Source organism: Balaenoptera acutorostrata, chromosome 3 (genome assembly GCF_949987535.1).
Source record: "Balaenoptera acutorostrata chromosome 3, mBalAcu1.1, whole genome shotgun sequence".
Classification (NCBI taxonomy): Eukaryota; Metazoa; Chordata; class Mammalia; order Artiodactyla; family Balaenopteridae; genus Balaenoptera; species Balaenoptera acutorostrata.
Window position 1 is genome coordinate 95,611,640 of NC_080066.1, and position 16,701 is coordinate 95,628,340.

Here is a 16,701-nt window from a genome sequence, read left to right on the forward strand (position 1 = left end):
TAGCTAATACTCTGAGCACCCTCTTATTATCTATAATTCATGGTAAAATTGGCATTTGTGGGGCTGTTCTGAAAAAGCTGACAAACTAAACATTTCTGAGGTCATTTTTTATTTTGGATGCCTAAACCAGGAAAAAAAAAAAAAAGTATATTTCTGGTGCTGAACCCAGGGTCAGGCAGTAAGTATGCTGGCCTCTACATGGGAATCCGAATTTGACAACCCAAATATTCCCATTCACCGCCTCTGCCTTGTCCTGGTGATTTAAGGGAGCTTAAAGGAGCAGAGATACGCCATTTAGTAAGACATGGCTGCAACCAGGATTTGCTCTCACATGGTTTCCCTCTCCCGTTACTTCTCCCCACTCAGTCCAGTCACTCAAGAACACAAAAAAAGGATACTGACTCTCTTGCTTTCTGCTAATATCAATACGAGCCCAAAATTATATTGTACTTACTAGATGCCAGGTACTTTTCTAAGCATCTAACATTTAATCTTCACAACCGCCTTAAGGTAAGTATCGTTATCTTCCCCATTTAAAGATAGAGAAACTAAGGAGCAGGAGAGGTTAAGTAACTCACCCAAGGTAATACAGCTAGTACAGGAGAGAACCAGGATTCAAACTAGGGCAGATAAAATCCTAGCTCCTATTTCAATCATGGTTTACATTTTCCCCTTGGGCCAAAAGAGAGAAAAATATAACTAATAAATACTAGTAGTATTATTCCTTGATGATGTTGGTGCTATACAATTATAGGTTAAGTGCCAAGACAAATTTTTTAAAAACAGACTGCTATGAAATATGTTTTCTTCTTCCAGTCTCTTTCTATTTTAGGAGTATACCCTCCTTGGCCAGAATGAGAAAATGACCTTCTCAGATTAACAGCTGACACCATCTCTTCTTCATAAGCAGTAACGAAATGTTACTCTTCTCATTTCTTTAGACAGAGCTAGCATACTAACTTCCTGAAAAGACTTCAGATCATAAGAACACTCTACTTTTTCCACACCAAAATGGTAACTCCTATTGACCAAATGCAAATTACAGCAATGTTTGTGTCTACAGTCTTTTAAAGACTTGAGGGTGTAATTTACATACAGTACCTTTTATCCTTTCTTATGGATGGTTCTATGAGTTTGACAAATACATACAGTTGAACCACTCACACAATCAAGATATAGGACAGTTCCATCATCCCCCCAAATTTTGCTGTAATTTGCACTGGTCAATAGGAGTTACCATTTTGGTATGAAAAAGTTGAGTGTTTATGATCTGAAGCCTTTTCAGGAAGTAAGTGCTCTTCATATCTCTCCCTCCATCCCCTGGCAATCACATACCTGTTTTCTGTCCCTACAGATCTGCCTATTGTAAAATACCACATAAATGGAATCATATAGTGTGTAGTCTTTTGAATCTGGTTTCCTCAGTTAGTATAATGCATTTAGATTGGACAGGTATCAGCAGTTTGTTTCTTTTTATTGCAAAGTAGTATTCCATTGTGTGGATACACCACACTTTATCCATCTGCCAGTTGAAAAACATTTGGGTTGTTTCCATCTTGGGGCAATTATTTGTTCATGTACAGGTTTTTGTGTAAACATTAGTTTTTATTTCACTTGGATAAATACCTAGGAGTGGTACTGCTGGGCTATATGGTAATTTGTGTATGGCCTTTACTATTATCTCTTTTCCACATTACCTTCATGCAAATTTATAAAAATTAGGAAAGACTTCTGGTAAGTAGTGTACTTCCTGACCCTTTGAAGTTCACAAATGCACTAGAATTCTGTTTTAATACCAACTCATTATAACAGGGATTTGGATATGCTAGCAATCAAATCCTTTCCTGAAACAAGCAGTAGATATATTACAAGCAGTAGATATCCACTAAAAGTTACTGTAACTAGGGCTTCCCTGGTGGCGCAGTGGTTGAGAATCTGCCTGCCAATGCAGGGGACACGGGTTCAAGCCCTGGTCTGGGAAGATCCCACATGCGGCGGAGCAACTGGGCCCGTGAGCCACAACTACTGAGCCTGCGCGTCTGGAGCCTGTGCTCTGCAACGAGAGGCCGCGATAGTGAGAGGCCCGCACACCGCGATGAAGAGTAGCCCCTGCTTGCCGCAACTAGAGAAAGCCCTCGCACAGAAACGAAGACCCAACACAGCCAAAAATAAAATAAATAAATAAATTTTAAAAAATGTTTTCTTAAGGCTCTCACAGATTTAATAAAACCTCCATCAAATTAAAAAAAAAAAGTTACTGTAACTGAAGTGTTAACGTGTTAGTATTGCCTTCCTGTTAAAGAGATTCCACTCTATACTAAAAACCTAACAAATGTCTCTCCACCAGCAAACAACTGCATCTGATAGGCACAGTCCTTCTTCTACTACATTAAATACCATATTAACAATAGTACAGAGACAGCAAATACCTTCTTCTTAAAAAGTGTGAAAGATACCCTTTCCACAAGCTGAGAATTGTATAGGAAGTTACTGGGGGAACTCATGGCAAGGCTACTCTTCACAGTTAAGTCCTTTATATTCTTTCTTTTTTCTAAATAAATTTATTTATTTTATCTATCTATTATTTTTGGCTGCATTGGGTCTTCGTTGTTGCGGTGACCTTTCTCTAGCTGCGGCGAGCAGGGGCTGCTCTTCTTTGCGGTGCACAGGCTTCTCATTGCAGTGGCTTCTCTTGTTGCGCAGCATGGGCTCTAGGCACGCGGGCTTCAGTAGTTGCGGCTCGCGGGCTCTAGAGCGCAGCCTCAGTAGCTGTGGCACACGGGCTTAGTTGCTCCACGGCATGTGGGACCTTCCCGGACCAGGGCTCAAACCCGTGTCCCCTGCATTGGCAGGCAGATTCTTAACCACTGTGCCACCAAGGAAGCCCAAGTCCTTTATATTCTGAGGGCTCATAAATACAGCTGGACACACTAATGTGCAACAGAAAGGTCTTGCCAACACTCCACACATGAAGAGATCATCAGATTTGTTACCTGTAGGGGTTGATTTATCCAACACCAATACTCAAAAAAGCCAATCTAAAACTGATTCATGCACAGGGGTAGGTCCATCTGCAGCTCTCTCCTGCTAGCCCGCTTCACTGTGCCACACTGGTTGAGATGACATTTCTGTGTGTCCAGTGGTTCTCTCTCACCATCCTCCCTGTATTTCATCACATCTAGTGAAAACCTCCCCTACTTATCTCAGCATTGCTCTAGGATGGAATGGCTGTGTGGGGTGCCCACATGGTTTATCAAATTTAAGCTGAACTAAAGATCTGCTGAGAGTAATGCCAATGCCCAACACACTATAGGTATGACTGTGTAGGATGCCACATCTGGCTTCTAGAGCAGTTTCATTAACATTGCTTGAAAACCATATTTAACAATAAACTAGACAGCCAAAACTGAGACCCTAAAATAAAGCAAGTCTAATTGCACTAAGGTAGTATTTATTAAAATAGTATTATTCTGGTTAAAATTAGAATCCTAATCCATCATATGTGAAGACTCATAAACCTTAGGATTTAATTCCCCCACCCCATCATTCACAGTGTACTTTTTGCAATGCCATGTCGGGATCAATCTGTAATAAAGCAACTTATTTAAAGGAAATTACTTACTTAAAGGAAATTAAATCTCATCTCTTTAATCAAACCTCCCATGATCACACAAAAGTGGGATACAGATTCTGCACCCCAGAAAAGGAGAATAAAAGCCCAAATGGATAAACCTCAGAGGTTTTTTATAGCTAATTAGCATGCTGAGCTCTTTTTCACGTATTCATTCCACAAATACAACTAATGCAAGTGATTACTACCATCTAGGGTGACCAAACATCTTGGTTTGCTTAGGACTGTCCTGGTTTTAGCACTGAAAGTCCCGAATTCTGGGAAACTCAGTTCCTGGCAAGCGGGACAGATAGTTCCCCTGCTACCAGCACCTACTATATACCAAGCTGTGGGTAGACAGTCAGGAAGAAGAGATACATAGTCCTTGACCTCACGGAATTTAAAATCAAGTGAGGGGGTGTATGTATAACTGATTCACTTTGCTGTACTAACCCGAAACTAACACATTGTACATCAATTATACTCCAATAAAAATTTAAAAATAAATAAATAAAATCAAGTGAGGGAGACAGACAATAAACAGGTTAAGAAACAAGTATATCTAGTGATAAGTGCTAAGAAGGAAGTGAATCAAGTGAGTGGGGAACCTATCTGCAATAGGGTGATTGGGGGAAGGCTTCTCTGAGGCAATGGTATTTAGGCTGAGACTAGAAACTTGGGGGGAAGACACAGGGGTGCAGTCTTCTGGATAGAAGTCTTCAGATAGAATAGATAAAGGCCCTGGACTTCCCTAGTGGTTAAGAGTCTGCCTGCCAATGCAGGAGACACGGGTTCAATCCCTGGTCCGGGAAGATCCCACATGCCGTGGAGCAACTAAGCCCACGAGCCACAACTACTGATCCCGCATGCTGCTACTGAAGCCCGCGCGCCTAGAGCCCATGCTCCACAAGAGAAGCCACCACAATCAGAAGCCCACGCACTGCAAGGAAGAGTAGCTCTCGCTCGCCGCAACTAGAGAAAGCCCTCATGCAGCAACAAAGACCCAACACAGCCAAAAATAAATACATAAATAAATTTATATATAAAAATAACGAATAGATAAGGCCCTGAAATTGGCAATAGCTTGGCTTAACCAAAGAACTAAAAGGGAACCAGGGTGACTAGAGTTTCATAGGCAAGGAGACAGGGGGTGGGGGTTGGGGGTGATGGAATGAGGCAGGTTAAAGGTAAGAAGAAACCACATCATTCCCAGGTTTATACAGCAGGATCAGGAAAATGAATTTTATTTGAAGGCAGTGGGGAGCCATCAAATAGTTTTACGCAGGGAAGTAACCATCCCCTGAGGGTTTTTAAAATAGCACTCTGACTGACAGAGGAACAGACTACAGGGCCAGGGAGGAAGTGCAGAGAGGAGTCCACAACAGGGTCATCAGAGTGGATGGTGACCTGGACAAGGTAAGAAGCCACAGGGACAGAGAGAAGTAGGAGGACTTGAGAGATGCTAAGAAAAGAGTAGTAATTCATAGAGGTTTAAATCTGAGACATTATTTTCTATTCTTTCTTTCATATCAAAATTGTTGATTGAAGAACATCATTCTAACAGTGGACACTGGTTATTTTTCAGGAGTAAGGAACAGAGCCATTGCATGCATATACGTTTGTGGAACAGGGAGGTATTTTTGTTTTGCTGGAACTGTTTCAACAAGCATGTACTATTTTTATCACTAAAAAAAAACAAAACAAGCCAAAACAATGAACATACACATGAAAACCCTTCTGAAGTAGTAATTCCAAAGTGACAGTGTAATATTCCTTTACATTTCACATGACTGGCATGAAATGCGGCAACTTCCCTTTCCAATTTCTAGCAAAGTGATTATAATTATAGATAAAATACTGAGTTATATAAATGCTCACAATGTCATAGAATTGATAAAATAAAACCAGTTTTCAACACATTCAAAATAAAAGGTACATTAAAATTTTTTTAAAAATTCTACTACTGTTACTTGTTCCTATTTGGTTCCCTCTTCTAATACACTTTGTAACTAATGCACATTTCCATGCCTTATAGAAGAGGTATCAGTATTACAGCAGAGGGGCTAAAGCAAGAACTCCCAATCTGACAGTGTCCCTTTACCTCTAAGTAATACTACTATAATCAGAAAAGTTAGAATCTAACTTTCTACCGTGGATATGCCAAGCAGCATTTGCTTATTCAACAAAGATTTATTAATTGTCTACTCTGTGTCAAGCAGGCATTATTTTCAACTACGAACTTAAATGTCTCCACTTGAGTATCTCATAGACAACTTTAATCTCTACACATACAAGACTGAACATATGCTCTTCACCTTTAAACCTGATCTTCCTCCAGGGTTCCCCATCTCATGCCAGAATCTCCTCTTCCTCACCCCCAACATCCAATCAGTCATCAAATCCTCTCAGTTTTATGGCATGAATATTATGTCCAATTAATCCACTTTCTGTCGTCTCTATAACTACAACAGTCCAAGTCAGGCATTCATTCAACAAATACTGACAAGGTATATGCTGCAGGCCAGGCACTGTTCTAGATGCTGGGATACTACATTGAACAAACAGCCTTGCCCTCTTGGAGCTTCCATTCTAGTGGAACTTATGCTCTCCATCATCTCTCACCTGGACTCCTCTATCTGCCATCTAACTATTGTCCCTTCTCCAGATTACTCTCCACATAGCAGCCTGGGAAAACTTTTCAAAAGACAAGTTGGAACACCTCTTTCAGCTTAAAATCCTTCAGTGGTTTCTCATTACCCTCAGAATAAAGTCCACAGCCCTTACCATTGCCAACCTGGACCTGCCAGTGGCTTAAAACATCTTTTTAACCCCAGTCCACAGAAAGATAAATTATACCTTATGACCCAGTATATACATACATGCATATATGTGAAACACAAGTTTTATGAAACAATACTTATCTTTACTAGGTCTGATATATGATTTTTTTTTCTATTTGATTCAATTTCGTTTTTATTTTTAACACTGGTTGCGATTCACTAAACTGGCTTTTCCATCCTCAAAGGGTCCAAACAGACTACTTCTGCAGCTTCATTTGTACCACTCTCCCTCCAACTAGTGATGTCCCCGTCACTCTGCTTCTTTCAGTTTCATGAGGGTGCTAGGTCCTTCCTGCCTCAATGCTTTTGTACATTTTGGTCCCTCAATCATGAACACTCACATGTCCCTGTACTCTTCAGTCTCCTATCTCCTTATCCCTAACCCATATTCCAGATCTCAGTTTAAATGTCACTCCCATCAGGCAATCATAGAGTCCCTGGTCAAACTCTCACAGCATCCTTGCTCTTCCTTCATAGCCTGTAACGCAAGTGTAAAGAAATGACTCTCTGAGCAATGCCTGCCCCTGTCCCTCCCTTTGCCCCTATCCCCTAAGTTCCTTGAAGGTAGAAACTGCTTCGATTTTGTTCACCCAATAGCCCTATTGCCTCACACCGTCTAACACATTTGTTGAAAGATTAAAAAAAACAAAAAAACAATCTTTGCCCTTGGGGAACTTACAGTCTAGGGAGCAAATAAGTACACCAAGAGAACCAGTGTTGAAAGATAGGTTTTGAATTTTTCCTGAAAGCCTCTCTGTTAAAGCTCCCATGGGACTCAATTTTCCCTGCACTACTTCTAAAAGAAAATCAAGTGAAGTTGGCAGATGAGTTACATCAGGCTAGATGCAACATTATGACACAAATTTAAAACTTCACAAGTTAACCCCAACACTTCTCACAAGTTCATCCTAGACTTCAAACTCTGCTCTAATGTAAAAAGACTTTATCAATGAGAAGCACAACTTTTTATTTATTTATTTATTTATTTTAACATCTTTATTGGAGTATAATTGCTCTATAATGGTGTGTTAGTTTCTGCTTCATAACAAAGTGAATCAGCTATACATATACATATATCCCCATATCTCCTCCCTCTTGCGTCCCCCTCCCACCCTCCGCATCCCACCCCTCTAGGTGGTCACAAAGCACGGAGCTGATCTCCCTGTGCTATGCGGCTGCTTCCCACTAGCTATCTATTTTACATTTGGTAGTGTATATATGTTCATGCCACTCTCTCACTTCGTCCCAACTTGCCCTTCCCCCTCCCCGTGTCCTCAAGTCCATTCTCTACATCTGCGTCTTTATTCCTGTCCTGCCCCTAGGTTCTTCAGAACCTTTTTTTTTTAGATGACAGTCTCTAGGTCCATCCATCTCACTACAAATAACTCAATTTCGTTTCTTTTTATGGCCAAGTAATATTCCATTGTATATATGTGCCACATCTTCTTTATCCATTCATCTGTCGATGGACACTTAGGTGAGAAGCACAACTTTTAAATTTCCCACCTTTTATGGGGAAGGTTTATGGAAGGATACTTTATAACAATGCTATTTTTAACACATAATGTCTAAAAATAACTCCTAGAAAATACTTAGGGGCCTATTGTTTCAAAAATTTTTTAATTTATGGTTACTTCAAGTAGAATGAGCAGAGAAAAAGAGGACAGGACAACACAATCCCCATTTTAAATAAGGATGGAAATTATGAAATAAAGCATCCCAGTATGTAGCTTTTTTTTCCTTGGAAACGGCAGAGTAAAGTTTTTATAAATACTGAGTTGTATTGATCTGAATAGACAACTCTGATTCCTTTGTTATCTTGGATGCTTTTCATGTTATAGGACCCACTGCATAGATATTATTCCATAAAGAGTGCACATGTTATCTCCGTGGAGGTACGTGGTGGGGTAAAAAAGCCTAGGTTTGGCTCAAATTCTGTTATTTTTTTCCAAGAAGCACCAAAAGCAAGTAACTCCATGATTTGCAATTCTGAAATGTTGAAGAAATGGTGTGGCCAACATAAAAAAATAAGGTCACTATCAGGTCATATGTTAAAATAAATCCTTCAAATTCTCAAAGGTCTGAGTTTTTAAAACCTTTGAAAGTTAAAACAAATTTTAAAGGACTCCAATTCAGTTACTACATACCTCTTCCCACCAAGAAGAAAGAAGGGAAAAAAGAAACAGGCCTCAAAAAAAAAAATCATCCCAACAATTCAAACAGCTTCAGGGATTTAGAAAAACCAGCAGCTTTGCCACTTTGAACATCTCTGTTAAGTTCTTTTGGTTGTATGTGCACACACTATGGCTGAGACAGGAAGTTATTTCTCTCCCAAACTACTTACAGTGTCTTACTAAAAGATTAACTTGCATACAGACAGTGGTCTCAGTGTTTAACACAAATAAGTACATGGGCTGTACCTGGTAAAAATGCAGAGGAGAGAGTCCCCAGAGAGTCTGATTCAGTAGGTCTGGGATGGGAGCCCCTGCAAAGTACATCTTAAACAAGCAACCCAAGCAGTTTCTGACACACATGTTCCTCCTCTCACCACCAGGAAAAACCAATGTAGAAGGCTAAGGACTAATTTGGAGGTAATATTTCTGACATAATGGCTTAGATTCCCACCTGGAAAACTCAGAGACAAAAGATCTCCTTAACTGTGCTCCACTCTCACACTTGACACTCCGAGATTTGTCATGGTTTGTTCTTTTCCACTAGACAGCAAATACAATGTTATACCCCCCAACGAAGACCCAGAACTAGATGGAGCAGTCCAAGGCATCTTGGTGAGGAAAGGCCCAGAATGCATTAATTTTGTTCAGAGGAGTCCTAAAGACCCCAAAACTAGGCTGACTTTGAACTTCTGCTAAAGATCTCTGGGAGAACTTCTAGAGAGCATAGATCTTTTTGATTCCTCTGAGAGCCTCGCACAGTGCTGAACATATAGAGAAGGCACTAGTGCCTGTTAGGATGCGCAGGAAAAGGGAATTTTGATCTGGTTCCCATCTGATAAAAGAACACCAATGAGTAGTTGAAAAGAAGGAAGTTGAAATTGCTGTTAAAATGCATTAGGTATTACTTACAAATTTTATGCTAGTTTCTTTTTACAAATAGATAAAGTTTGGTTTAAAGTTGCAATCCCTCCAGTTCCCACTTTGGAAAAGCTTTCTGTGGATCAGAAAAATCTCTCTACTACAAAAGGAAGCTCTCAACTCATTTCATATGTCAAACTTCTGTGGAAAATCACCAAAGACAGAATAATTTACAGCTTAGTTCATGCATCATCAGAACAGGTGACTTAAGAGTGCTTCACCAAGGAAGTCCCCCAAATAATTTTTTAAACTGATATATCAATTTTCTCTAAACTATTCAATATACTTTACAAAGATGAATTCTAGCAACACAGAAAATGGCTATGACACATCATTTTCATTTTGCAATATTAAAAACAGATTAAGTTGGTATAGTGGAAAGAGTATAGGCCTTGTAGTTGTACAGATTTGGGTTGAAATGCCACTAACAAGTTGTGTGAATTTAGATAAATTACATCTTCAACCTCCATTTTCCTCATATCTAAAATGGGGAAGGGGCTTCCCTGGTGGCGCAGTGGTTAAGAATCCGCCTGCCGATGCAGGAGACATGGGTTCGAGCCCTGGTCCGGGAAGATCCCACATGCAGCGGAGCAACTAAGCCCGTGTGCCACAACTACTGAGTCCTAGCTCTAGAGCCCGCAAGCCACAAATACTGAGCTCACATGCCACAACTACTGAAGCCTGCGTGCCTAGAGCCCGTGCTCCGCAACAAGAGAAACCACTGCAATGAGAAGCCCGCGCACCGCAACGAAGAGTAGCCCCCGCTCGCCACAACTAGAGAAAGCCCGCGCACAGCAACGAAGACCCAACGCAGCCAATAAATTAATTAATTAATTAAAAAAAAAAAAAAAAAAGAATCCGCCTGCGGATGCAGAGGACACGGGTTTGATCCCTGGCCCGGGAAGATCCCACATGCTGCAGAGCAACTAAGCCCATGTGCCACAACTACTGAGCCTGTGCTCTAGAGCCCGCTAGCCACAACTACTGAGCCCACATGCTGCAACTACTGAAGCCCGCACGCCTAGAGCCCGTGCTCCGCAACAAGAGAAGCCATTGCAATGAGAAGTCCACGCACCACAACGAAGAGTAGCCCCTGCTCGCCACAACTAGAGAAAGCCCGCATGCAGCAACAGACCCAACGCGGCCAAAAATAAATTTAAAAAATAAATAAATAAAATGGGGAGAATGGTACCAACTTCACCATAATTTGAAAACCTGACAATATAAATAAAGCACTTAAGTGAGGTGACTGGTTCATCCCAGGCCCTATGTAAATGGTAGCTGATGTTATCATCAGAAATATCTATATTTCTAGATTAGAAAATAGTTTTTTAAAAAAAGTTCTAATCCTCCTAAGTGCCAGTCTAAAATTATCAACAAACTTTTACAGTCAAGGATATATTTTTTAGGACTTTCCTGGTGGTGCAGTGGTTAAGAATCTGCCTGCCAATGCAGGGGACACGGGTTCCAGCCCTGTTCTGGGAAGATCCCACATGCTGTGGAGCAGCTCAGCCCATGCGCCACAACTACTGAGTCTGTGCTCTAGAGCCCGCAAGCCACAACTACTGAAGCCGGCATGCCTAGAGCCCGGGCTCCCCAACAAAAGAGAAGCCACCGTGATAAGAAACCCACACACCGCAACAAAGAGCAGCTCCCGCTCGCCGCAACTAGAGAAAAGCCCGCGCACAGCAACAAAGACCCAACGCAGCCAAAAATAAATAAATAATAAATTAATTAATTTAAAAAACAATTTTAAAAAATATTTACATAAATTTCAGGAGTCTTTCGGGTGAGAACATTTTCAATTTACCTTTTACTTCCTATCCCATAACAAGGTGTCTATCCCTTTGATACTTCTCCACAGGCCCCACTACTCCCCACCTCCCACCTCCATAACACCATTTTCAAAACAGCCCTCTTTTCTTCAATACATCTTCAGTCCCTCTTTCTTAAAGTCCTCCTCTTTCATGCCCTAATATTTAATTTCTGAGACCTCTGACCTAATACAAAGGACTCCCAAGAAGTAATTTATAGAAATGCTTTAGTTTCTAAGTGCTTGTACCAACATTAATTCTTTTTTTAAAAAATAAATTTATTTATTTTATATATTGATTTTTGGCTGTGTTGGGTCTTCGTTGCTGTGCGCGGGTTTTCTCTAGTTCCGGCGAGCAGTGGCTATTCTTCGTTACGGTGCGCGGGCTTCTCATTGCGGTGGCTTCTCTTGTTGCGGAGCACGGGCTCTACGCGCGCGGGCTTCAGTAGTTGTGGCTCGCGGGCTCTAGAGCGCAGGCTCAGTAGTTGTGGCGCATGGGCTTCGTTGCTAGGTGACATGCGGGATCTTCCCGGACCAGAGATTGAACCCCTGTCCCCTGCATTGGCAGGCGGATTCTTAACCACGGCCCCACCAGGGAAGCCCCCAACATTAATTCTTACAAATACTTAATCCTTTATAATAACTCAATCAGATACACAAGGCTGATGTTTTACCTAGACTTTACTGTTATGGCCCAAGATACATAGTTAGAAAACAGCATAGCCCAGCCTAGAACTCAAAAATTCCAGATTCTAAGTTCAGTACTCTCTCTACTCAACTTATAGAACTATTATCTCTTGTATATCCTTTCTTTATATCATTTGTTCACAAAATGTGGGGAAAAACCCTCTTTGTATCTTCTGGTATCACTGGAGCACTGCTACAAAGGACAGCTTCCTCCCTACGGTATTTTCTAGAGTATATAACAGTTCAAGCAACCCCAAGACAGTGAGACCAAAAGTTAGTTTCAATGTCTCTTGTACATCTTTCAAGTAGAAAGAATTCTGGGATGCTGCATGAAAAGGGCCAAGAGGCCCCGCCACACTCTCTCCATGACGCCCTAGATATTTCTCCACTTATGCCCTCTTTCCTCCTCCCATGAGCTGTCTTGGGTCTGACATCTCAACAGAGACCCTTCTCAAACACAAACGACCCTAGCTGCCAAATAGATTCGTGCCCACAGCTACGTATTCCTCGCCAAGCACGACAGAGGTTCCCCTCCTCTCTGTTCACACCCTTGTCTTAAAAACTTCATCTTCCAGAGCTTGTACCTTCTCGGCCTCCCTCCCCCCCACCGCCCCACGATCACCCTTGCACCTCCTCCAAAACCTCCCAGTCTCCCGGGTTGGCGGGCGATACTTCCTATCTCTCCGTGCCCGGATCGCCTGGCCTGCAGCCTGCCGCCCCGATCTGGCCCTGGCAGACCAAGGACCCCTCCAGTCCCCCGAGCCCGAGGCCCACCAGCCTGGCCCCTGCCCCGCCTCCCCGCCCAAGGCGCCAAGTCCTCGGGGCTCTGTCTCCAGGCCCCGGCCAGACTCCACGGGCCACGGGCACTGTGGGGAGAGCAGAAAGGGGCGGCAGCGGGCGTTCAGGACACAAGGCAGGCCGGGCGCTCCAGCCAGGAGGCCCGGGGCCCGACCGGCTCCCGACTACCGTGGCCGGGACTCAGCTCTCCCGCTCCGCTGGCCCGCGCCTCCGCGGCCTGCCCTCACCTGATCCAGGTTCTCGTCGCTGCCGCTGTCTTCCGTGTCTGAGTCGATCACAACGCGGCCTTTCCGCTTCTTTACCATCGTGGTCCCCCGGCTCCCACGCCGGACGCCGCCCGGACTCCCCTCTTGCCCGCCTGCCAGTGGGACCGCCACTGCCGCCGCCGCCGCCGCTGCTCGACCCACACAAAGGCGACCGCGCATGCGCGCTCCGCTCCGCCCCTGGCCCCGCCCCCTGCTCGTCGCACGCCGTTCGCCGGCGCCCAGAGCCCCGCCCCTCCCCGCCCCCGACGCAGCGTGGGAGGCGGGGGCACCGGGTTGGGTTCCGGGCTCTGAACCGCCGTTCCGTAACCGGCGCTGCCCGCTGGAAGACTTGGGTGTGTCTCTGCTGCGGGGCTGAAGCTTCATGTGCTGCCTACCTGTCGTGGACTGGAGCGGCAAGCATCTGGGTCCGCTCTAAGGAGCCTTTCAACTGTCCGACACTGATGGAGTGTCGAGGGCACCGTCAGGGCCGTCCGCCTGGGAGACACAAATCGGCTGGACCACGCTGAGGGCACCTGTCGTGGGGTGAAGCCTTCCTACCTGGGCTGTGCGAGTGACAACTGAGCTGGGACGTGGAGGATGCATCTGATTTACCCAAAAAAAGAGTAGCGGGAAGGGTGTTGCAAGCAAAGAACCTCTTGGTCAGAGACCTAGCGATAATAGAAAAAGTTGGGCTCAGGGAACTGAAAGTTCATTATGGCCGAACAGAGGGTATGGTGTGTGGGGATGAGGCTGCGGAGGGACCCAGCGGCCAAATGATTCAGACCTAATAAACTCTTAGGAAGTGTGAACTTTGGTATTGAAAGATTCTAAACTGAAGAACGGCATTATCAGATTCGTGTTTTTAAAAAATTACTCTGGCTGCAGTGTGGCGAATGGATTAAAAAGGAGGGAGACTAAGGCGGGGAAACCACAGAGGCTATTGATTGCATTTTGGCAAAAGATGATGATGCCCTCAAGTAAGGAAGAAGCAGTGGAATTGGAGAGAAGTGGATGGATTCTGGATAATTTGGAAGGTAGCATTACCAGGACTTGAAGATTAGTTGGGAGAGGGAAAAGGTGACGTTCCAAATACAAATGATGCTCAGGTTCTGGCTTAGGAAGCTGGTGGGTCCTTCATGGAGATAAGGAACACAAGTGGAGAGGAGGCTGGGGAGACTGGAGGGTGCAGGAAATCAGTTCAGTTTTATGCCTGTTGAGGTCAGCTGATAAAAACAAATTCAGAAGTGATTTCTTTGTGGGATTTGGAGTATAAGGTAGGGAGCGTCAGCAATAATAATTTGAAACTGTTCTCAAAAGTTTTTGGAGTCCATTAATTCTTTCTTCTGGTAGTGAACTTGAGAGCTAGACTTCAGTCTTCCCTGAGCTGTTACTGGGCAGAGGCAGGCTGATGAGTTCTTGCTGTCTGGTTTCCCTTTTCCTTTCCCCTTTACTGTCTATATTTTATTTTCTCCAGCAAATTTGTATCACAAATGTGCATGCTTTAAAATAATAATAAAAGAAGATATAACATACACAGAGAAATCCCTGGAACTAAACACATACCTACATGTCAAGTTTGCTGCCAGTTAGCTTGAAAAGGGTTCAGGATTAAGGTAGAGAAGACAACCCAAATAAGGCTCAACTATCTCTTTACTCCAAAAGATTTTTTCCTAAGAGAAGTCCCCTAGATTTCTCTCCCCCAGCATACCCTTGGAACCGAGCCCATGGCGAAGATGACCCAAAATGACCAGGTCATCTCCCTTGCTTCTAGCTACCCCAAAGGCTGGTGCCCTTCTCTGAGGACACTCTCTAAATGTGTGAATAAAAGAAAGTCATAATATAGTCAGTGACCCCTGACTGCAATGAAGAAGGATAGGTTCTTTATTTGAGTGAAATCTATTGATTTTGATCTTTCTGCAAGGGGTCTTCTAATGCATCATGGACTAGAGTTAGTCCATACTGAGACTAAACTGAAATGAATGAATTAACATTCTGTACTCTAAATTTCCTCTTGAGTTGGCTTCCCAAGGAACCCAACCTGTGAAAGTTTCCCCTTGTAAAATGAGGATAATGATAATATCTGCCTCTTTGGGTAATAATAAGGTATAAATTAGTTAACACAGGTAAAAAAAGTGCTTAGAATACTTCCTGGTAAAGAGTAAGCACTCAGTAAATGTCAGGTATCATTGTTATAATTGGAGAGGCAGATTACAGTAGAGTGGGAAGGGGCTGGAGGAAGAGTGTTGGAGATGGGAGATTTTTATTTTTTAATTTGTACACGGTTTTGTGTGAACTTATTACACTGAGTATGAATTTTTCATAATTTTAAAATGTTTTTTGGGGGAATAGAATAATTTTTAAATTATAAAAACGATTCCTACTTATTATAAATAAATTTAAGGGCAGAACATAAAGGAATAAAAAAAACTATGTAAAATTCTCCCATCCCAAGATATCCATCCACTCTTTATCAAAACAAACAAAATTGTTTGCATGTGTATATATTTGTTCAACATGTATTTATCAAGCACCTACTATATGCCTGAGCTCAGGCACTGAGCTAGATGCTGAATAAGATGAATAAGTCACCAAGACAAGATCCCTGCTCTCAAGAGATTACATTTATTCACACATACACACTGCAAAAGGCATGCACATTTAAAGTGCTGTGAGGATCCCTTTTCATGCAGACCACCTCAAAGGACAAAAGAGATATTTTTAACATCTGTTGTTTTTGAGAAAATGGAAAATGACAAAAATTACTATGCATTCCTAATCCCCAATGTGATGGTGTTAAGAGGTGGGGCCTTTGGGAAGTGATTAGGTTATAAGGGAAATAGTAATACACATATGTATGTGAACTTTGAGAGAAGGATGCGGAAATCATTACTGCGTGTATTTGCCATGGTGTTGCAGGGTCCTCCTTTTGGTGACCTGACCATCTCTTAATGAATTCAGGGTCTGAAAATTGACCCAGATCTGAAAGTGGGCAAAGGATGATCACTTTCCATTGGGGCAACTGCCCTCAGCCCCCTGATCACCCAACCTTAATTTCTTCTGATTGAAAATTGAGGAGTACCCTTGTTGTCTGCCTATCTGTTTTGCTCTTTAAACATCTCCATAATTCTCTGAGGCTCAGGCTTCTGTGGCTGTCATTCTGACCTTTCCACTCATTATAATAATTGCATCTACCTGGCTTCTGGCAGTTAAGTGTTGCCACCTGGCCTCTTGTTTCAAGACCCTATTGCCCCCTTGCTGTTAGTTAGCCCAGTTTTCTAACAGCCTCTCATACTCAGTCCTGGCCCAAATAGGAAAACCACCACTGAACTTTTAGTGATGCTGGTGCACCTCTTACCGTCATATTCCTTATGGCCTTGGTGAATGCAGTATCCTCTTTGGTCTTCCCACAGAAAATAATCAGTCTGTGGGATTTCTGACCTTGTATAGTACATCCACCTCATGCTGACTTCTCTGAGTTTTTAAAATCTCCTACACCATCTGTCTTAGCAACTCTGGCATTTTTTACCTCATGTGGGCTGTAAAGTTTTCTGTGCTTCTAAGAGCCATTCTAGTAACAAATTTGTACCATTTCCTGGGGTCCTTGGCAGAGTGATAA

The 16,701-nt window shown here is 42.9% G+C and overlaps 1 protein-coding gene across 1 annotated transcript in view; it reads right to left on the reverse strand.

The window, feature by feature from the left end:
• Nucleotides 1-13,265, reverse strand: part of RTF1 (RTF1 homolog, Paf1/RNA polymerase II complex component) — a 45,894-nt gene extending 32,629 nt beyond the window's left edge. Inside the window, exon 1 of the mRNA XM_007180364.2 lies at nt 13,068-13,265. Coding sequence (XP_007180426.1) covers nt 13,068-13,265 — 198 coding nt within the window. The remainder of the gene's footprint in view (nt 1-13,067) is intronic.
• Nucleotides 13,266-16,701: the final 3,436 nt, after the last annotated feature.